This window comes from Buteo buteo, chromosome 2 (assembly GCF_964188355.1).
Source record: "Buteo buteo chromosome 2, bButBut1.hap1.1, whole genome shotgun sequence".
Classification (NCBI taxonomy): Eukaryota; Metazoa; Chordata; class Aves; order Accipitriformes; family Accipitridae; genus Buteo; species Buteo buteo.
Window position 1 is genome coordinate 6070430 of NC_134172.1, and position 19040 is coordinate 6089469.

The following is a 19040-nucleotide window of genomic DNA, read 5'->3' on the forward strand; positions in this document are numbered from 1 at the left end:
GTGGCAGAAGCGTCTCCCCTCGCCCACACCGCGGCTCCGGCGTCTGCCCCACGTCTCCCCTACGGACAGAGCGGAGCCCGAGGCCCGGGCGGTAAACCAGCGCAGTTCGCCTCCTTCCGAGGCAGCCCGGCCTCAAGCGCGGCCGGCCGTGCACCCCGAAAGCGGCCGTGCACCCCGAAAGCAGCCCCGCACCCCGCGGCGGGGAGGGCGGGCAGAGCCCGCCGGGGGCGGGCGGGAGGCGGCGGCGAGGCGGGGCGAGGCGGGAAGCGAAAGGGCGCCGGGCGAGGAGGCGGGGGGGGGGGGGAAGTTGCGAGAGCGGCCATGGCTACGGCGCCGGCGGACCCCGCTCCCGGCCGCGTCCCGTCGCCGCCCGACCTCCACGCCGTGCCCATGGTGGCGCTTAACTACGGCGTGCGGCGCCGCCTCGGTCTCTACCTCAACCCGCGGGCGGCGGCGGCCGCCGACTGGACGGCGCTGGCGGAGGAGCTGGGCTGCGAGTACCTGGAGATCCGGCGGCTGGAGGCGAGCCCCGACCCCACCGCCGCCCTGCTGGAGGACTGGCAGTGCCGCTGCCCCGGCGGCGCCACCGTCGGCCGCCTCCTCGACCTCCTGCGCCGCCTGGGCCGCCACGACGTCCTCCTCGACCTGGCCGGCAGCGTGGGTGAGGCGCGGCGGCGTCCCCGCACGCCCCTTCCCTTCCTTTCCCTTCCCTCAGGGCGGGCGGCCGCGGGGGCCCGCCCGCCTCCCACCCGCGCCCCCGGCCCTGGAGGCGGCGAGCCCTTCCCGCCCTTGCGTGAGGGAAGGCGAGGGCGCTGAGGGGACGGGGAGGCCCGAGCGGTCTCCCTCGGCCCTCAGGCGGCGAGGGCCTGCCACGGCTCGTAGGGGAAGCGGGGCCGAGCCTGCCCCTTGCCTTCCTCCGTGGAGCTGCGGTGGGCCGGGCCGGAGGGGCCCCGTCTTTCGCCAGGGCTGGGGGGGGTTCTCCTGGGGACGCTGCCTTGCGGCCCTCTGCGACAGCAGGGCACTGCTAAGCTCGGTGCTTCCTTGACGCTTGGGTGGGAGGGGATGCGGTCTGTGTCGGTCTTCGCTGCTGTGTCCAGGGGAGGTGATGTTAGGGAAGAATCCCACGCGAGGAGGAAAGCCCTTCCCAGACTGTGGGGTGACCTCCTCGGTGGTGGTGGTGGTGTAGGAGCCTCGCGTAGCTTCCAGGACGGGAGGGAGAAGCGCGCTGTATTTCTGCGAACCGTAAGCCCTGCAAAGCAATCTGGAGCCCCGTCTTATCCCACACTTTCAACAGTAAAGTTTCTGCTTGTCAAACCAGGCTCTGGGCCAGGTCAGCCAGGAGACAGCTTGCACAGACATGGGACAGTGTGAAAATCGTGATGCGTAGGTCTAGTGCGATAGGAAGATATTTGCAGGGAGAGATGATGGATGTGTGGGACTGGGTAATGGAAGGGAAAAATAATTAACTGGATAATGGAAGGAAAAATAAAATTTCCTTGCACACTGAAGAAAATTGAGATAGGTCAGTGAGAAGTGTGGAGGTCCTGGTGCTGCTTTGATAACTTGTTCTTTGTAGAGTCTTCGTATTCTTCACAATCACAGAAATTCAGAGGGAAGCTAGCTGACATCGGAAGGGGAAGTTCATTGCCGAAGGATCTGCAAAGCCAGAGACTCTGCTGAAGGCCTGTGCTGTATAATATAGCTTACCGGGTTAGTGATGAAGAAATAATGAATCTCATTTCCTGTTACTCATGGAGATAAGTGAAGACGTAGAAATTCATCTATGTAGAGAGCCTGACCAAGGAGCGATGGAGGACTTTCCCATACTCCTGCAGTTCTTCATACTCAAGAACGCACTCTGAAGACTCAGTATTGGGAAAGACAAAAAAAAGCCAGTGTGCTTCATGATCCACCGATCAGAGGTTCATAACAAATAGCAGAAGCTTCCAGCTGTGCGAGAGAGCTGGGGCTTCTTGAAAACTCTGGGCATCGTCTAGGCTGCTTCTGGCCCTGAATTCAGGAGCTGGCCCGCTGGAAGGGAATGTGGTGGACAGTCTTTGTCAGAGCCTGGATAGACAACAGCAGAACGAGTGGGAGGAACCTGAGCTTCAGGAAAGTCACAAGTTTAGCCTGGTGGTAGGTCATGCTGATAAGAGGAGACGGATAAATTCTTGGAAGAAAGACCCACTGAGGGCTATTCAACACAAAAATATTGCCTCTGGCTCAGGATATTCCTTAACTGCAAATTCTCCAAAAGATAGATTATAAAAATAGATTGTAGATTATACTTAAAAGATAGATTATTTTAGGAAAATACCACTGTATGCTTATTTTATTCTTATGTTCTTCCCCAGGCATCTGGTTTTGACCACTGCTGGAGACAGGATGCTAAGAGTAGATGGACCCTCAGCCTGACCCAGCATGGCCATTCCTATCTTTTATTATTTTTGGCTGAGGATTGCAGCTAGACCCTGTGACCTGTTGCTAGCACTCCGAGCTCTTGCAGAAGTCAGAGGTGTTTACACTCGTAAGAGGAAAGGAAATGGACAGTTGCATGCACTCTTAAGCACGGTATTTCCTGATGCCAAGGGCATCTTTGTACGCCGTTAGGACTCCTGCACTGGGATTCAGCTCAGAACCTGAAAACATCAGTATTGAGGTTTCTGCGGTCTGTGCTTTCGTCATAGGAGGTGCAGATCTGGGGCACGATTCAGCAGCCCACACAAAGGCATCTCAAGTCATCTGAGAGGGGTCAGGGTATCTCACACGGCCTCTACCTCCTGATGGACACGGGTCATTCGTAGGTCCAGTGTCATACCTGCTAGTCCCTAACAGGTGTCTCGGACACTCTGGGGTCTCTCGAATGACACCTGAAACTCTTGTTTGGGCAAATGAGCCAAGCTCCTTCGGGACACAGCATCCCCGTTAAACACAACTCGTTGGTGCTGTGCAGCTCCAGAGGACATGTTTGGTTTGTGATTTCTGCTGCAGAACCAGTTCCCTGTCTTCTCATCATGTGCTCCATTCCTGGCTATGCTTAGGATGCTAAAAATCAGTGTCTCCTGGGACCTTGAATAGTTCCACTTTTGGCCGCTCTGTACAGCGGGGCTGTATTTAGCAGCTCCCCTGTTGCACTGTCTGGAGTACAGGTGCTTGCAGGATGCAGCTTTTCCATCCCAGCAGATCTGCCCTAAGTGTGATCTTTCTTAGCAGCCTACCTCGTTGTACAGTCATCTTTAGGGATGTGAAGCTCTTTGCTTTGGTACGTTTGTGCTAACTCTTTTCCACTAAAACTCGGTGATTTTTGTTTCCGCCTGACCCATTATAAAAGTGCTGCTTTCCTGCTTGACAGTTACTTTGTTTTCTTTCTCTTCTCATCATGCTGATCATTTCGCACTTTAGGTTTCATGTTTTTATTCTTTCTCTCCAATACCTCAGGCTTTTGTTTGACCATTGGAGGAATGTAAAGCCTGCACTGTGTTTGTTAGGCGCTGGGTGGAGTGGGACAACTTAGCTTGGAGGAGTTTCTTGCTACTTGATTGCGTTGGTTTGCATCCTTTTTCTTTACAGGCCTGCAAAGTCATCTTTGACCCTCGTTCGCTCTCATTAACCTGTACAGTCAGGCACTGTTTCCATCTGGGGACTAATCCATGCCAAATTCATGAATGTCTTTCATTCCTTCAGGTTCACTGGACCGATCAGCAGTTTCAGTGCGATAGGGCCCCCAGTTTGCACTTGCAATAAAACCATGAGGCTCCGGTGTTTTGTTTTGAAAGCTTTGCCCAGCTCTCAGGTTTATCCTGTAGGGATAAATGGGATCTGGGATTACAGCATGATGCCATCAAAACTCTGTGCTAGGCTTGACTAGATGAATCAGGAGAACACTCTATGTTAATGAGAATGTGTGTCAGCCTTGAGTGGTGTGGTGATGAGCTCTGGGCACCAATCCAGAAAAACGCAGGTCAGGGCAGCACAGATGCCACTTTTTCAGGAGGGAGAGGCAAGGAGACAAGACATGGAGGAAATACACTTAAAATGAACGATTCTGTATTGAGCGCTAGTATTTGTATGCCTTTAAATAATTGCCTGTTCTTGCCTGTTCAGCAATATTCTGGATCATGAAGCTGGCTACGTAGGGGACCACAGCACGTGTAAGGTCGTGCCTGCGTGCTAGTCCTTCCTGAGGAACTTCTGAACTTCTGTTGGCCAATTCAGAGTGGCTTTAATCATGATTTCAAAGACTGACTTACCTGACACAAAATGTGCACGCCTCATGGCAACAGGGAGCTGGCAGAGAGGTGGGACCCGAGTCTGTGCTGTAGTGAGGAAAGACCTGAAATCTGAACTTTCTGGCTGGTCAAGAATGTGGCTGATTCTTCTCTCCGCTGCAGGACTAGGGAGGAGCGGGGAGGAGACAGGTAGATGGGGAACGCCTCAGCTTCATGAAAAGCTTTAATCAGATCTGACACTTTATTAGATTGGGAGTAATCCAGTCACCAGATGCAAAACTATGAGGTGGAAGCCGAGGATCGGGCTTCAGGGGCTTCCTGCAGACCCGCTCATTACCGACTAGGGCTGTGTCACAGCAGTGCTTACTGGGCTCCCACCCGCATCCTGCACTTCAGGAGATCCTTTGCTACAGCTGTTGTACCAGGGATCTCTGTAGCTGTGTGAGCCTAACCCTCTGAGTGATCACTACTTTCCTGATTGATACTTGATGGGGTTTTTTTTTAAATCTTAAGTAAAGGAGAAGGCTCTAGGGCGTTTCATCTTTTTGTTAATTCCCCATTTCAAATTTCCTTTTACTTTCAAGTTCTTCTATAACTGCATATCGCAGAGTGGCAGAGGCTACAGGGGTTTTTGTCGCTTCTACAAAGACTTTACATTTAGATTTATCACTAATTTTTAAACAAAATCTGTTCATAATAGATCTGTGTCCATCACTGTCCTGTTTGGGAGGTTCACAGCAGTGAACGTGACAGACCTGCTTGCCCTTCAGTTATCCCGGAGGGGAGGCACACCCCCACTCTACCTGAGATAAAGAGGATCTCCACTAGCTGTTGCACAATATAAAGCCTGTTTCAGGGGCTCACTAGAATTTTATGTGGTGCTCCTGTATGTGGTGACTGTATGTACTCATTGTAACCCACAGTTCTGTCTGACAAGGGCTGGTGCGTGTCTACATTTATTAGTAAAAGACAATATGGAGACTTCTAATTGAGAATCCCCCTCAATTATTTGATGATTTTAAATACTCCAAAGTGCATAACAATGAGACCAGACAGTAGAGTTGGGACCTGCTACGCACATGATGCATGCTGTTTCAAGTGTACTGGGATATACTAGAACTAAGGGTAATAGGAGGAGATTGGTTTAAAACGAATAAAAGAAAGTACTTCTTTAAACAGCAAGAGTGAGCTTCAGGAATTAATTGTTAGAGGAGGTGGTTGAGACAGCATCGAGAGGTTCAGAACGGGGTGAGAGAAATTCTAGATACCAAAAAAATCAGACGACTTTTCAATCTGATATCCTTGATCTATGAAATAGCTATTCCTGTTTTAAAGAACTCTGGCAGTGTAAAACCACCATCACAGGAGACTCTTGCATTGGTTGTGTGTTTTTGCAGAGGAAGACTGTAAGAAATACTTACAAAGGAAGCAGGAGCAGGCCGACCAGCCACTTCAAGTGCCAGCAGTAGACAGCAGCGTGCCAAAGACATCAGAACTGATGGGCATCACCACCAGGGATGATCCGTACGGTAAGTGCCCGTGATTACAGTGCTGCCTGATACCTTATGTGGGAATTGGCTTCAGCTGTAGCAGATCCCCATGAGAATTAAAGAAAACCTGTTTGCTTTCATTACTCCCCATGACTTTTCGTAGCCTAGGCCGGAATGCTTTAGCTGGTAGTCTGCAGCCACTTTCATTTTTCCTGCTCCCTAGGGCAGAGAGGAAAAGCAACCCTGGGGAACACCGTACCCAGAAACAGGCTGGTGCAGAGCCCACTGGATGTGCATGGGAGGAGATTTCCCAGAAATGTGTCCCTTAGCACAGCCTGGCACAGAGCAACAGCTGCTGAAAGCACAGTGGGTTGGAGTAAAGGGGGAAGGATGTCAAAGCTGATTGCCTTGGCTACGCTGCCCTGTCTTCAGCAGATTTAACCACCTTGAATAAAAAGGAAGCAGGATGTGAAGTATGGCTGGGTGTGAAGTGGGGGAAGAGAGGAAACAGTTCTCTGTGTGTGTGCTTGCTGGGCCGCACATGCAGCTCTGCGTGTGCAGCCATGTGCGTGTGCAACTGCGTGCTGGGCTGTGTGTGCAGTCTTCTGTGTTTCTAGCTGCGCGCCGGGCTGCGCACACAGCTGTATGTGTGCATGCTGGGCTGCGTGCGCAGCTGTGGGCTGAGGAAGCGGACATCCTACAAGGTTCTGTGACAGATGGAGCAGCAGCCAAGGCTGAATGGAGGTGTGTCAGCTCACCTCTTCATATGCTCCCCTGGCTAGTCCAACTTTGGGTGGCCACCTTTGCTGTACGTGGGGGCATCATTAACCCTCCCCAAATGTCCACAGACCAGTATGCTGGTGTTTGTACATGGCAGCTTTGCCTGATGTGACCCCCAAGTGAGCGCATGCCCCTAAAGCAGTACCCTCAGTTTGATTGACCTGGCAGACAGTTACCCTTCTGCTTGACTGGATGCTTCTTGAGCTGGATCTGCCTGCCGGGTTCCTACTGTTCCCAGCAGCTTTTAGAGCCTGACCTATTTTTTCACTGCGGTAGGCTTTAACTGGCATAAAAACTTGAAAATATATGTAGTGACATTGATACAGAAAAAAAATAACACAGTGGGAAACTATCCAGCAGTATTAAGGCACTTAATTACGAGGGACATTGCCCTTAAAATGTAGTACTTTAATACTTGGATAAGTGCTAAATAAACAAGAGCTGCTAGCCATTAACATCTTTGGAAAACAGGGCCATTTACTTAGGATATGACTTCAGGTACCCAAGTTTGATATCTTAGCCATAAAAACTACCCTTTCCTAATTTCAAGGCCTACCTCATAGCTCAGTAGACAGTGGATGCCAGGACATTGCTAGATGAAGGGCCTGTAGGAAGGTTTTGGTTGGGAGTTTGTATCTCTGTGACCTAAACTAGAGAACTAGTTCCCAGAGCCACAAGGATATTTTAGATGCATAGGTCCCAGTGAAATCCCGGAGCACTGGGGCTCTGAGCTGTGTCCTCTGGGGTACTCTGTTCCCTCTGGCTCTTCCCAGACTCTGTCTCACCCCCTTCCCTGTGGCTGGATGTTATTGCCTCTGCAGATTTTGCATGTGTGCATCTCAGCTACACTTCCCTAACCACTGCCAGCAAATGTGGGTTTATGTGAATAGCCTGGCCTGTGAACCAAAGCGGTCAAGGCACAGATGTGTGTTACCTCCTGCCAGCCCTATGATGGACAGGAGTCTGGGCTGAAGGGTAACTAGTCTGGTAAAATGCTAAATTAGCTTTGCAAGTTCGGCCAGAGCTTGTCTGTCAAAGCTCCGAGTCAAACTCTGTGGGAGTTAGTGAAAGTTCACTACAGGAGTTAACTTCATTTATAGTAGAAGATGACAACTAAATTTTTAATGGTTTCAGGGAATGGAACAGAGATGTTTGATGCCTTCATCTGCTACTGTCAGAAAGACCTTCAGTTTGTCCAGGAGATGATCAGGGAGCTGGAACAAACAGAGTTCAAACTGAAGCTCTGTGTATTTGATCGGGATGTCTTGCCAGGAACGTGTGTGTGGTCCATCAGTGGAGAACTTATAGAAAGGAGGTAAGTGAACCATGGCTGTTTGGGACAGCTGAGTGTAATGGAACATTCCGTTCATTTTACCATGATATCTGCGGTGTGGTGCCAATGAAGCAGTAAAAATCCACGAGGATGTCTTTATGGGGTTTGTTTTATACTCTTGGCTCAAGAAGGAAGACTCAAGCATTCCCAAACATGTTGCTTCATTGTGTTCATGAGGCAGATGCCACTGTAGTGATGCTGCTTAAGTTTGATCGCTTTTCTTTGGCTGGAATATCCTGCAGTCACATCCTTGGAGGTGATCTGGAAATGAATACAGCTCCAGGCTGAGTTAGCTCCACCCCACGGTGTGGAGTTTGATGGGACAGCACTGGTGTTGGCTCTGGTGTTGATTTCAAGAATCCTTCAGGCCTATGTGGGACTCGGGCATGGTGGGAGCTGTGGGAGACAAAAGCAACTCCCCAGACAGGGAGTGAAAAATCCCAGGGCAGGTGTCTGGGTTTTAAACATAAGCTTTTCAGAGGGAGGTAGCTTGGCCTTAACAGAGACCCTCATAGGGCCTCACTGTCCTGGCTGTGGTACAGTGTAGCCTTCCATAAAGAGCCTAACATGTAGTTTACAACCAGGCACCTCAAATGAATGTAAGCAATAAATTGGAGAATAAAGCTCAAATTTATGAAACCAGGTGAATTCACAGTAATATGCGTACAATAAAGCTCTGTCCAGTTCATTCTAATACTAAAAAGTACCAGTTATGGTCAGTCAATAAAGGCAGCATGTAAGCAGATAATTAAGATGGCATTGTTTGTAATATATAGACAGAGGATCAAATAAAGATTGCACAGACAATCTGGACTTTGCTATTTCCTAATTTTTTGGTATATGAGTGTGTATCTGTAATCAGGTTTTTGTGTGCAGCGTAGCTACCTGTCTGTCAGTAGTCCTTGCTCTCTAGTTAATTCCTGCTGGAACACAGCTGGCAGGTTCATTTCTCCACTGGAGCAATTCAGAGGAATACAGACTTCTACCAGTGAGAAGGAGAAGCATCTCTGCTGACGTTTTATTTCTTTCTTCCCTGACTGCTTCATCTTCAGGTGTCGGAGGATGGTGGTCGTCATTTCAGATGATTACCTGGAAAGCGATGAATGTGATTTTCAGACCAAATTTGCACTTAGTCTTTCTCCAGGTAAGATCTCACAAATATCCCATCTAAAATTGCATATCAACATTCCAATTTTTATTACAGTAACATCTCCAGCTGAGATCAGTGCTGTGCTATTGGGCACTGCACAAATGCAGAATGAAGGGTAGTCTCAGATGTGTTTAAGCAGATTAGGTAAATACTGGTGAGGAAGGCGAAAATAACTGATAGTTACAGAACTGGTAACTTGGTCTCAGACCTGGGTTCTCAACACTGACCTATGTTTCGTGTGTGTGAAAGTCCACTCAGGCACAGGGCTTGCCCTGGGTGGAATGCCCTTCACTAGGCAAACAGAGATCTATTGCTGTTAGAAGCAGCCATTAAAACTAACGGTGGCTTTATAATTTTGTTGTGCAGGCAGGGACCTGAACTTGGTTCCTTGCCCTGCCGTTGACCTTCTTCATGGCTGCGAGCGGGAAGCTTGGCTGTCTATGCTTCAGTGCTCCAGCTGTCAAGTGGGCTAATGCTGCCTGCTTCAGAGACATTGTAGCTGCATGTCAGGCTTGTGAAGTGCTTCAAGATCCATACGGGAAATACGCCATAAAGAGAAAAGTATTATAATAAATTCAGGGTGTGAGTAGATGCTGGGAATAGGGTAGCAGGTAATGAACGTGCAGCTTTTTGCAGAGATCCTTGAGTATTGTGGCTAGGTAAACAAAATATGGAGTGAATGTCCACCTTGGATTGGAAAAAATCTGTTACATATTTTGCTCTGAATTGAAAAGCCATCAATTTACTTCTGTCAAGTCTGTTCAGACTGCTTTTCTCTAACCACTAGTTATCCTGCACTTGTGTATGTTGCTGGGGAGTAAGTGCAGCACAGCCTAATAGTATGGAGGATGTGCAATATCAATAGGAGTGTCTGCATGTAAAGTCTTTTCTCTAGATGAGGTACCTGACTTGGTATTATAAATGACTTGCCAGAGGTTAAACTGGAAGCCAGTGGCAGGGCTAGGAATTAGCTCCACCTTCCTTGACACAATAATTTCATATGATGGCTGTTAATCCACTGAACGCCCCTAGCATATTGCATCAGCCCCTAATCATCAATATTTGTAGCAAAGTCCTTTTAGTTATTCACCAGTTATTTGTTGGCATCATACCTTTCATTAGAACAACAGGAAAAGAAATGTCCATCTGTATGTAATAACCTGAGCTGTACCATTGAAAACATGCGTGTAAGTACAGGCTTCCAGAAATCGCACAGGTACTTGTTTGCATGGGGTAACTAACGCACAGAAAGTTTGGTGGCAAGTTCTGGGAGCTCCAGGGATTACTTAAGCATCTGCTGCAGTTACAAAATCTTGGGTTATTTACCTCATCCAGGTCTCAGCATCATCACTTGCTCTGGTCAGCGCAGTTTAGCTGGTAGCGGGTGTCCCTGTGGAGAATTATAAAAGGAGAGGTTCCTCTTTAGAAGAGCTGTTCCTTCCAGCAGTAGCAATCATAGGGAGAGTTGTCTCATGTTGTGCATGCCTCAGTCACGTTAGCGGAGTGATTCCTTGCAGCCCCTTGTTGGGTAACATCTGCAGCCTATCTGAGTACATCAGGGTTGGAAGAAAAAGAAATGGAGGTAACCCAGTAAAGCTGATCATCTAGAAGCAACTTAGTCTCTGAATTTTGTCTTCATACACACCTGGAAGTAGTTAGGACTATATAATCCTGTTTGCGTTCCACAAGAAACTGTGCTCTGTTGTTTTATATCTGCAGTTTGTTAGGCCTTTATCACTCCCAGTTGGGATCAGCACAGGCCACCCTACGCATGCTAGATGAGGCCCTGCTAGGTATTTGAGTGAAATGTTCTTAGCAGAGGGCTTGGGATTCAGAAACTTGCTCTCCAGGGTAAGAGCTAGTTGCATTATAATGAAATGACACAAAATCAGGAGCAAACCTGCATCTTGTGATGTGTGTGCCGCTGTGGGGAGAAAATGGATACAGGATCTGACTGTGGCTCTGTGTAATCCTCTGCCTGTGTGATTTGTCTTTCAGGTGCCCGTCTCAAACGGCTGATTCCAGTCAAGTGCAAAACCATGAAGAACGAGTTTCCAAGTATCTTACGGTTCATTACAATTTGTGATTACACCAATCCTTGCACCAAAAAATGGTTCTGGACGAGACTGGCAAAATCCCTCATGCTGCCGTGATGCAGAGTCATGAGAGCTAGGTGCCCTTTTGTCATCTGTCCTGGCTGTGCCTTCGGACCATGTTGTTGTTCACGCAGGGTCTTTTACCACTTCAGAACCTGGATCCTTCCAATCCATGTTTGGAGCCTGCGACTGGGAGCAAAGAATTTTCTCTAGCACTTTTTTATAACTCAGAAGGAGAAATAAAGAAACTGTGTGGGTGTTCCTGTTCAAGTCAGTGAGCAACAGCATCTAGTGTTTTGTGTAGTAAGCATTTTCACTGAAAATATAGAAAATACACATTTGAAGGTGGAGTGTCTAATACAAGAACACTCAATTGTAAGCATTTAATAAGACCTTAGAGCCTCAAACTGCAGGCATTCTTAATCTTAAATATTTCCTATTATTTTAAAAGCTGTTCAGTGGCTATAGTAATATCTAGGGTTGGTGTTTCTTTAAAACCCTAGTGAAATCCGGTGGCTGCCTGGTGATCAGCAGGAACTGAGGTTTCAGACTCTGTTTCCTGCTTTGTGAACGGCCAGTGCCATGAGAATGACAGATTTTTGGCAGCCCTGTCCGGGGGACCCAGCCTGCCCTGCCAGGGACGATGTCCCCTGCCCTGTGCTGCAGCCCCGCTGTTGGGCAGCACGGGGGAATGCGTGTGGGCTCTCCCTGGCCCATGCTTGTTCTGAGGGTAGACAGTCTCCTTCAGTCCTTCTTTTGAGAAAAGCAAAAGCGTATTTTAATTGTTAAAGCACTGCTAAGAAATGAATGGTTCTCCTGTTATTCGTAGCAGTATCTACAAAATTAGAGCAATTATCCATGTAATTATGACTAATGCAGAATTGCTGAGCTTGGTTTATTCTCTGGGGATGTTTTCCTCCTTGAGTTATATCACAATATTCCTGTTCCGTGTTCATTTACAGGGCAGATCCCTTGTCACTAGCATTTTCTGAGGCAGTCCCTCAGGTTTGTTTTACGTGGTTATTTTTTGCTCATTGAAAGCAGGAAGTGTAAGGAAAGACACACTCTTGTACCGTGTTTGTCATGTCTGTCTCTGTTCAGGTCATATTTGATTAAGTGACATTACACCAGCATTTTACATTCCCAGATTTTATTAAATGTTTGCAATAGAGCTTTCCTTTTGTACAAATTCAGTCTTAAAATATATATTTTCAGTGAAAGTCCTTACTACAGAAAGTGCAGGCTGCTGTTGCTCACTGACTTGACCAGGAACAGGGCTGTGCACCTAAGTGGGTCCAGATCTTAAATTGTTTCACCTTTAAGAGCCTTCCAACATACCAGCTTTTGGGATGCCTCAAAGGTACAGCAATAAATACTGAGTAGCATATTAAATGGTCACTTGGGGTGTTTAAAATATAAAGGCTAATGTTACATGAATAGGAAAGAGCATATTTTAGTTAACCGCCACAATAATTACTGTATTTCTGTGACTAAGGCTAGAAGCAACACTGATATTGCTCTGCTTGTTAGATTTAGCCTTGAATCCTGCAGAGTGACTAGTGGATCTCGTCAGTTCTCAGTGCTCAGGGGTGGTGGGCAAGAGTTCTGCCCAAAGTAGTGTTTTAAAGTGACCCGCTGGTGTATTAAACAGATTTACAGTAAATATTTACTTTCTAAATTGGGAAGAAAGGGATCTTGCTTATGTATCTGCAGTTGCTTGGACTCTGCCACTTTGTTCATGACTTCAGCCACTGACTCATGTTGATTTCACCGCTTAATGTTTTACTAGTTTACATTTTGAAGGTTGCATCTGGATGTGATTTTTTTTTTTTTAATATATATTTAGGATTTGTTTTAAAGCATTACCAGGGCTGAGGTGCAGAGAGACATGGGTGCTCCTGCCTTTCCCCCACCCACCCTGTCAATGAACGGTCCCTTACCAGGGGGTGCTGCAAAGCCCTGTCCTGTCCTGTCCACACGCCACTGCCGGTTCCTCCTGGCTGAGACCAGCCGGCCCTCGACCTGAGTGGGGTGAAGCTTGTTCACCCACATCACGTTAGCGTCAGGGGCCATTTTTGGATAGGCCCACGAGCTGGGTGTTTTTCAGTCCCTCCTACAAATATAACTGCTGCCATCGTGCCAAGGTGACGTTTACACCTCTCTCTCTTGCTAGAACAAGTGAGAAGTCCGTGGGCATGGGAGGAGAAAAGTTAATCTGACGAGGGGTTTCTAAATAGTTCGTCTTCATGTCCTGTTGCCCTCAGGCCTCTCCTGCAGAAGCGGAGACAGCTGCTTGCCTCGGGGTTTCTGCATAATCGTTAAATGTTAATTATAGAAGAGTTTCTGGAGGCTGCTTGATCCCCAGGCGCTCCTGGGCCTCGGTGAATTCTCATACTCTGGAGCGTCTATAAACATTAATTATGGGTCATTACTCGCAGGACCAAACCAGATTCCTCGTTTGGAGAGCTGAAAGGACTCTGGTAACTAATTAAGGGGTAGCAGGGGCACCAGAGGCTGCGCTGCAGACGCTAGAGGGAGGCAATGGCCCACGCTGGCACCCTGCGAGGGATCCTGCCTGCCGGGTGGGATGGACCAGCTGCACCATGACCCGCAGAAGAGAGGAGCGGGTTTTCTTCCCCTGCCCCTTGCAGCCTCTTCTAAGGAGGCTATACCAAAAAGAGCGAGAATTTTGGCGGATTGAACCTCGTGCGGTGTCTTCTGCGCAACTCCTGACGGGTGGTTTGGGACTGGGGATGTTGCAAATGAGGAAAAAATAATAGCAGCAAAAATAATTATGTTTGTAATAGATGATCTGGTGATCACCGAACAGGGAAAGTGCTGCTTCTGGAAGGGAGAACAAAACCAAGCGCTGAATTTCTAAATCTTCTGACATGCAGTAGATAAATGCAATATTCCAGTTAATTGTGAAAGATGTCAGTGCTTCGGCGGGATCTCGTTATCATCCTGCTCTCTGTGCCCTGGCCTTTCTGTCTGCCTGGCTCGGATGCCAGGCAAGTATTACTGTTGTCAGACTGTTGCTTCATTGCAACCAGTTACCATTTGTCTTGTAGGCTAAAATAATTATTTTGGGGTAAAGTGGGGTAACAGCCCTAAAATGGAAAATACGTGCTTTAAATATGTATCTTCTTCTATGCAAAAAACAGAGTTTATGCACTTCTGACATTTTCATATCTGTCTTGTCACAGTGACTTGATGAAGTGTGACATCTATGAATGATAAAGAATCTAGTTATGATAAACACATTTCAGTGGCAACTGTGGCTCTCCCCTCTTTCACGTGCAGTGGAAGGTCAAAATTTTGAACACCCTTAAAGAAGGGACTTAGAAAATTGTGATGTTAAATTTTTTTTCCATTTTGTTTCTTTCCCTCACTGAAGTTGTCCTAGTTGAATCTGTTAGTACCAAATCATTTATTTTTATATATATACATATATATTTATATTACTTTCTATCCTGATACAAATCTGTGGAAAAGCATATGTGTTGTATAGCCATTCTGAAAATAGTCAGCGATTCAGTGTGGTTTTTCCTCCTCAAAAAAATCCCCCTTTTGCTACTTGTGAAAGCATTTTAAAATAAAGAATTAAAACCCAGCAGGCTGAATCTCCTTCTTGGGCCTCAGAGAGTAAATACTGGGTCTCAAAATGAAGTGTTAGTGAGAAATGATACGGACTAGTTCTTTTTTTTTTTTTTTTTTTTTTTTCATGTTTTGCCTAAACAGCTTCCTCAGTGGAGGTTTTTGGCTGTGCCTGGAAGAGGGAGAGGTAGACTTGTGTCACACCAGGAGGAAAATTAAGAAGAAATTGTATTTCAGACACGCGTGGTTCCTCTCCAGGTCTCGTTTTTGGCTTTGCGGTCTGTGTCTGTCGCCATCCTGGACCTGCTTCAGCCCTGGTACCCAGCAAGCCGGAGGGGATGGAGCCAGGGCTTCCGCTGCCTGTCCCTGGCAAGCAGGGATGCTGGGCGGTTAGTTCCTACTCCACATCCTTCCTAGAGCCCCCAGTAAGGTATATATCGCAGCGCAGCAATCTGGAGGATTTTGCCAGCTTTATTTCCTTTGGCTCGGAGGCAGTCCAAGCCAGGGAAATAACTTATGAACCCAGCAGCTGTCAGGCCAAGGACCTGCCACAGGAAAAGACGAAGGATCACTGAATCATGGAAGTGTTGGTTGGAAGGAATTTCTGGAGGTCAAGGATGAGCTGCACTTCACAACAGGAGGGGCTGTATGCTAAGCCGCTTGCACGACAATATTCCCTATAAAGCGTATGAAGTAATGTCTTTGCTATGGCTACTACGAGCGAACATATGGTCAGTGATATGGAAACCATCCCTGCATTTCCAGATAGAAATCGCTGGCAAGAGCAGCCTGCCAGGAGAGTCCCGCTCCCAGAAGCGCTGGCATCCCATCACTTTCAGTGCACCTTTGCACCACTTGTCTCTTTGCGTGTTTTTGAGCAGTTAATGATTTTTGCCTGTATTTGGCAGTAGCTCAGGCTCGGAGTCAGGGGGTCCGGCTGCGGTAGTTCTTTTCTAGCCGTCATTCCTCTTGTGCCAGAAGAAATATTCCCAGTCCTCTATTTCATTTCGATGCAGGAACATCGGCACCATTTCCTCCTTTACTGGAAGACGGCGTTTACCTGGTGAAATTCAGTAACCGCTGCAGAGTGTTCTAAGCTTCAGAGATGGAGGGTGAGAGATGAAGTACTGCCCCTTGATGGATCAAATTCTGTTCTTCATTACGGTGACATGAAAAGATTGAGGCACTGCTTGGTCCAGAGGGCACATTTACAGGAAGAAAATTAGCATAGGGAAGAAAATGTAATTATGCATAAAAATAGCTGGGAAAATTGTTTGAGCATCCTGGAAACGTATTTTAATAAGGCAGTAAAAAGAAACAAAACCCACAAGGTTCACATTACTGGAAAGCATGCTAATAGAGCTTATTAAAAAACACCTCTGTCAGACCTATAGGGGTTTTACTAGACAACCAGACATGCGCCGTGTACAAATATTTCTCTGAAGGTAATTTTCTCTAGGTGCTATGTTATAACCATTTTTGGTTCAGCCAATACCCACTAGGATTTTGAGATGACTTTGAACCCAACCCAACTTCTTGATAAGCACTGTCAAGCCCAGCCTGGAAAACTTGTTTATTTTGTAGCAAAATCTGCAGTCTGGAGAATGAATATTGTTGTATCCACTCTGGAGCTGTGCTGCTCTGGAAAGGTTTAATTAATTGAAGGTATATTTAAATCTTAAGTTGTTCCAAAGTCCGATTCACAAACAATGCATTTTCTGTTCTGTAGCAAAGCCCGGCTTAGCAATGTGCCTTTCCCTCCTCCCGTTCCCACTGATCAAGCCGCTCATGCAGCAGCAGAGGTTGGGGCTGTCCGTGCCCACCGGACAGCGGTTTATTCTGTCTCATAAGGTGGTTTCCACAAAGTGGACTGTGGATGGTGAACTGCTGTCCCGCCCTGCGTGGGATGCATCCCTTCAGTTCAGAGCACGAACGTTTCATCCGCTGCACCTGGAGTTTCTCCTGGCTGGCAGCTGGCAGAGGGGCTTCAATTCCAATTTCCCCAATTCCTAGGCTTGCTTAAGTTGGATTTTGATGGGGCTGGACTGGAGGGAGGGAACGAACACAGTCTGCGCTGGCCGTGAAACGCTTAACTACATCTCTTTACAGAAGGTTGCTTGGAATTTTTTTCCTCTTGCTGTTTCACACCCACCTTCCCGCTGCCCTGCGGAGCAGGGACAGCCGAGCGCGGTGTCTGGGGCTGAGCCCGGGGACAGCACGACTGCTCCGCGCTGCGCTTTCAAGCCTCCCCTTCCCAGCAAACGCAGAGCCCCCCAGGGTGAGGAGGCAGGTGGCAGATGGCTGGAAGCACAGAGGCACTGGGAGGAAGGTGCCAGGTTTTCTTCAACAGCCAAGTATCCAGACTCTTCCCCAGACTGGACAGATTTTGTACAGCTCTCAGCCCTACCGTGCGTTCATGCGGGGAAAGAGCAAAGTGGCGTGCCAGGCTGGGTGCCAGCCTGCGGGGGAAAGGATCAGTGGGTCCTGCTGGCTGGTGAGGTGGACGGCGGCTCATTTCACCTGCACCGAGGGAGCAGGAGGGCTCTGCAGAGGCGAGACGGTGGGAGGAGGAGGAGAACCCTTGCTCCAAGCCCAGTGAGAACGCGCAGGCTCAACGCTATGAATCTCGTCTGTTTTGTTAATGAAATCAAAGTCACGAGGCGATGCAACGGGTCTTTATCCACTGTTTAGGATGCTGAAGTTAGGAGAAGGATGGACTCACAGGAAGTATGTTCAGGCAAATGTGGGGGTTATGATGAAGTGAACTTTCACAAAGTTTTTGCAGCATTTTCCTGGCTCTAATCTTCAGCTATGTTTGCCTTCTGTTTGTGTCAGCAGAACTAAATGTAAGAGCCGCAAGTCCTAAGGTGCTTAACTGCTTGTGTGCCAGTTTACAATCTGTTGCCTCAGAAACCAAAAATACCATTCGGGAGGGGAAGACTGGGTAAGCGAACCTGAAGGTCCACGTGCCGTTCCCTGTCGTGCCGGAGCCACGGTGGACCCTGCGGACTGCTTTACAGCAACGTCTTCAACTGTGTTCAGAAACCTGGGTGACTGATTTGAAACTACTGAATCATGGAAGATTTAGTGTTTGATTTTTGGCAGCACTTGGCAGACATTCCCAACTGAAATATATGTGGAAACGAAATGAAAAGTGCTTTGAGCTGACGACTAAAATGGACATTGACCTTAAAATGTCAGTGTCTCAGCATCTCTAAAGCCTCACATGGGTATGCAAAGAACGTAATTTTTCAATATCAGTAAAAGGCTTTTGAGATCTTTAGAAAGAAAGGCAAAGAAGAGAAGCGCCACATTTTTCACTCTAAAGCTATTTAGTCTAAAAATGAATATTCCCTGTTTTTCCTAACAGTTATTCTTTAGCCTCCTTGGTGACTTAACCTCTCCTAGCACTGCGTCTGGCATCTGCTTAGCTACATTGTTTTATCGAGCATCGGGAATGGAAGCTTTTAAGATTTTCTATCTGAGCTCTCAGAAATCTTGCCTCATCAGCATGCTGCTCTTGGCAGACGGGTTTTTCTTCAGCTCCAAGACATGCATATTGATCAGTCATTTTCTTTTGTTACCTAGCATCCTGTCATCGATTTTAATTGTTCGGTATTGAAGAGGAAGCATTCAGTACACGTAGAATTACCAACTACGAAATTTTGCTTTCCGCACCTTTCACCAGACGGTGCCCGCAGCTAAGCCCTTAGGAGCTGTGGATATCTCTCTTTCAGCTAGCAATCTGCACAAATTATGCAGCAGTCAATTTTTCTCTATTAAATCAATTTCTGATTCTCAGTAACAGCTTTCCCTGCCGCATGATTTCACACTTCAGCGGTTTGTTTCTGAGGTGACATACGGGTTGTTTGTTTTTTTTTTTTTTTTCAAAGGGCGGGAGGTAGTAATACATTTAATTTGCAGATACCTTACTCATGTCTTCCCAGGTCCCCTTTCCTACTGCTGTCCTTAAGAGATTTGTACACCTTCAAGTGACTCCTGGTGAGTCTCCTTCTCTTGTGGCTTCTCTCTGGCTCCTCATCAGCCCACAGGGCTGCTCCTGGGCTGTTCCCTGAAGCTTCCTCTCCTGCTGCTGACGTGGGACAGCTTCTGCAAGACAAAACTGTGGCTTGGTCCTCTATTGAATAGAGAGATGAATCCTCCCATCCCCATGGTGCAAAATATCAAAGCTGGGAGCTGGTGCGATTCATTAACTCTTCTTCCTGCAAAATATCTTCTTAGATTGTTCCTATCTTTTGAAACATTCCTGCACTCTCAGAGGGCTTTCATTACAAATATATTTCCTGAAGGCTCTGTTTGTAAGGACCTCGGTTCCCTCCTACTGTCTCTCTGATTCTAGGTTTT

The 19040-nt window shown here is 47.5% G+C and overlaps 1 protein-coding gene across 1 annotated transcript; it reads left to right on the plus strand.

Moving 5' to 3' along the window:
- The first annotated feature begins 266 nt into the window (after nucleotides 1–266).
- On the plus strand, nucleotides 267–15004 carry MYD88 (MYD88 innate immune signal transduction adaptor). Its single transcript, XM_075044593.1, has 5 exons — nucleotides 267–661; nucleotides 5627–5758; nucleotides 7634–7814; nucleotides 8885–8976; nucleotides 10981–15004. Exons 1-5 carry the CDS (start codon nucleotides 322–324, stop codon nucleotides 11133–11135), a joined length of 900 nt encoding a protein of 299 aa, XP_074900694.1. The 5' UTR covers nucleotides 267–321; the 3' UTR covers nucleotides 11136–15004.
- Nucleotides 15005–19040: the final 4036 nt, after the last annotated feature.

What these genes read in the sequence shown, in the direction of transcription:
- MYD88 (XM_075044593.1), top strand. Translation starts at nt 322, where the DNA reads ATGGCTACGGCGCCGGCGGACCCCGCTCCCGGCCGCGTCCCGTCGCCG. An exon ending in CGACCTGGCCGGCAGCGTGG is followed by an intron (nt 662 to 5,626) that starts GTGAGGCGCGGC and finishes GTGTTTTTGCAG; the next exon opens with AGGAAGACTGTAAGAAATAC. An exon ending in GGAGAACTTATAGAAAGGAG is followed by an intron (nt 7,815 to 8,884) that starts GTAAGTGAACCA and finishes CTTCATCTTCAG; the next exon opens with GTGTCGGAGGATGGTGGTCG.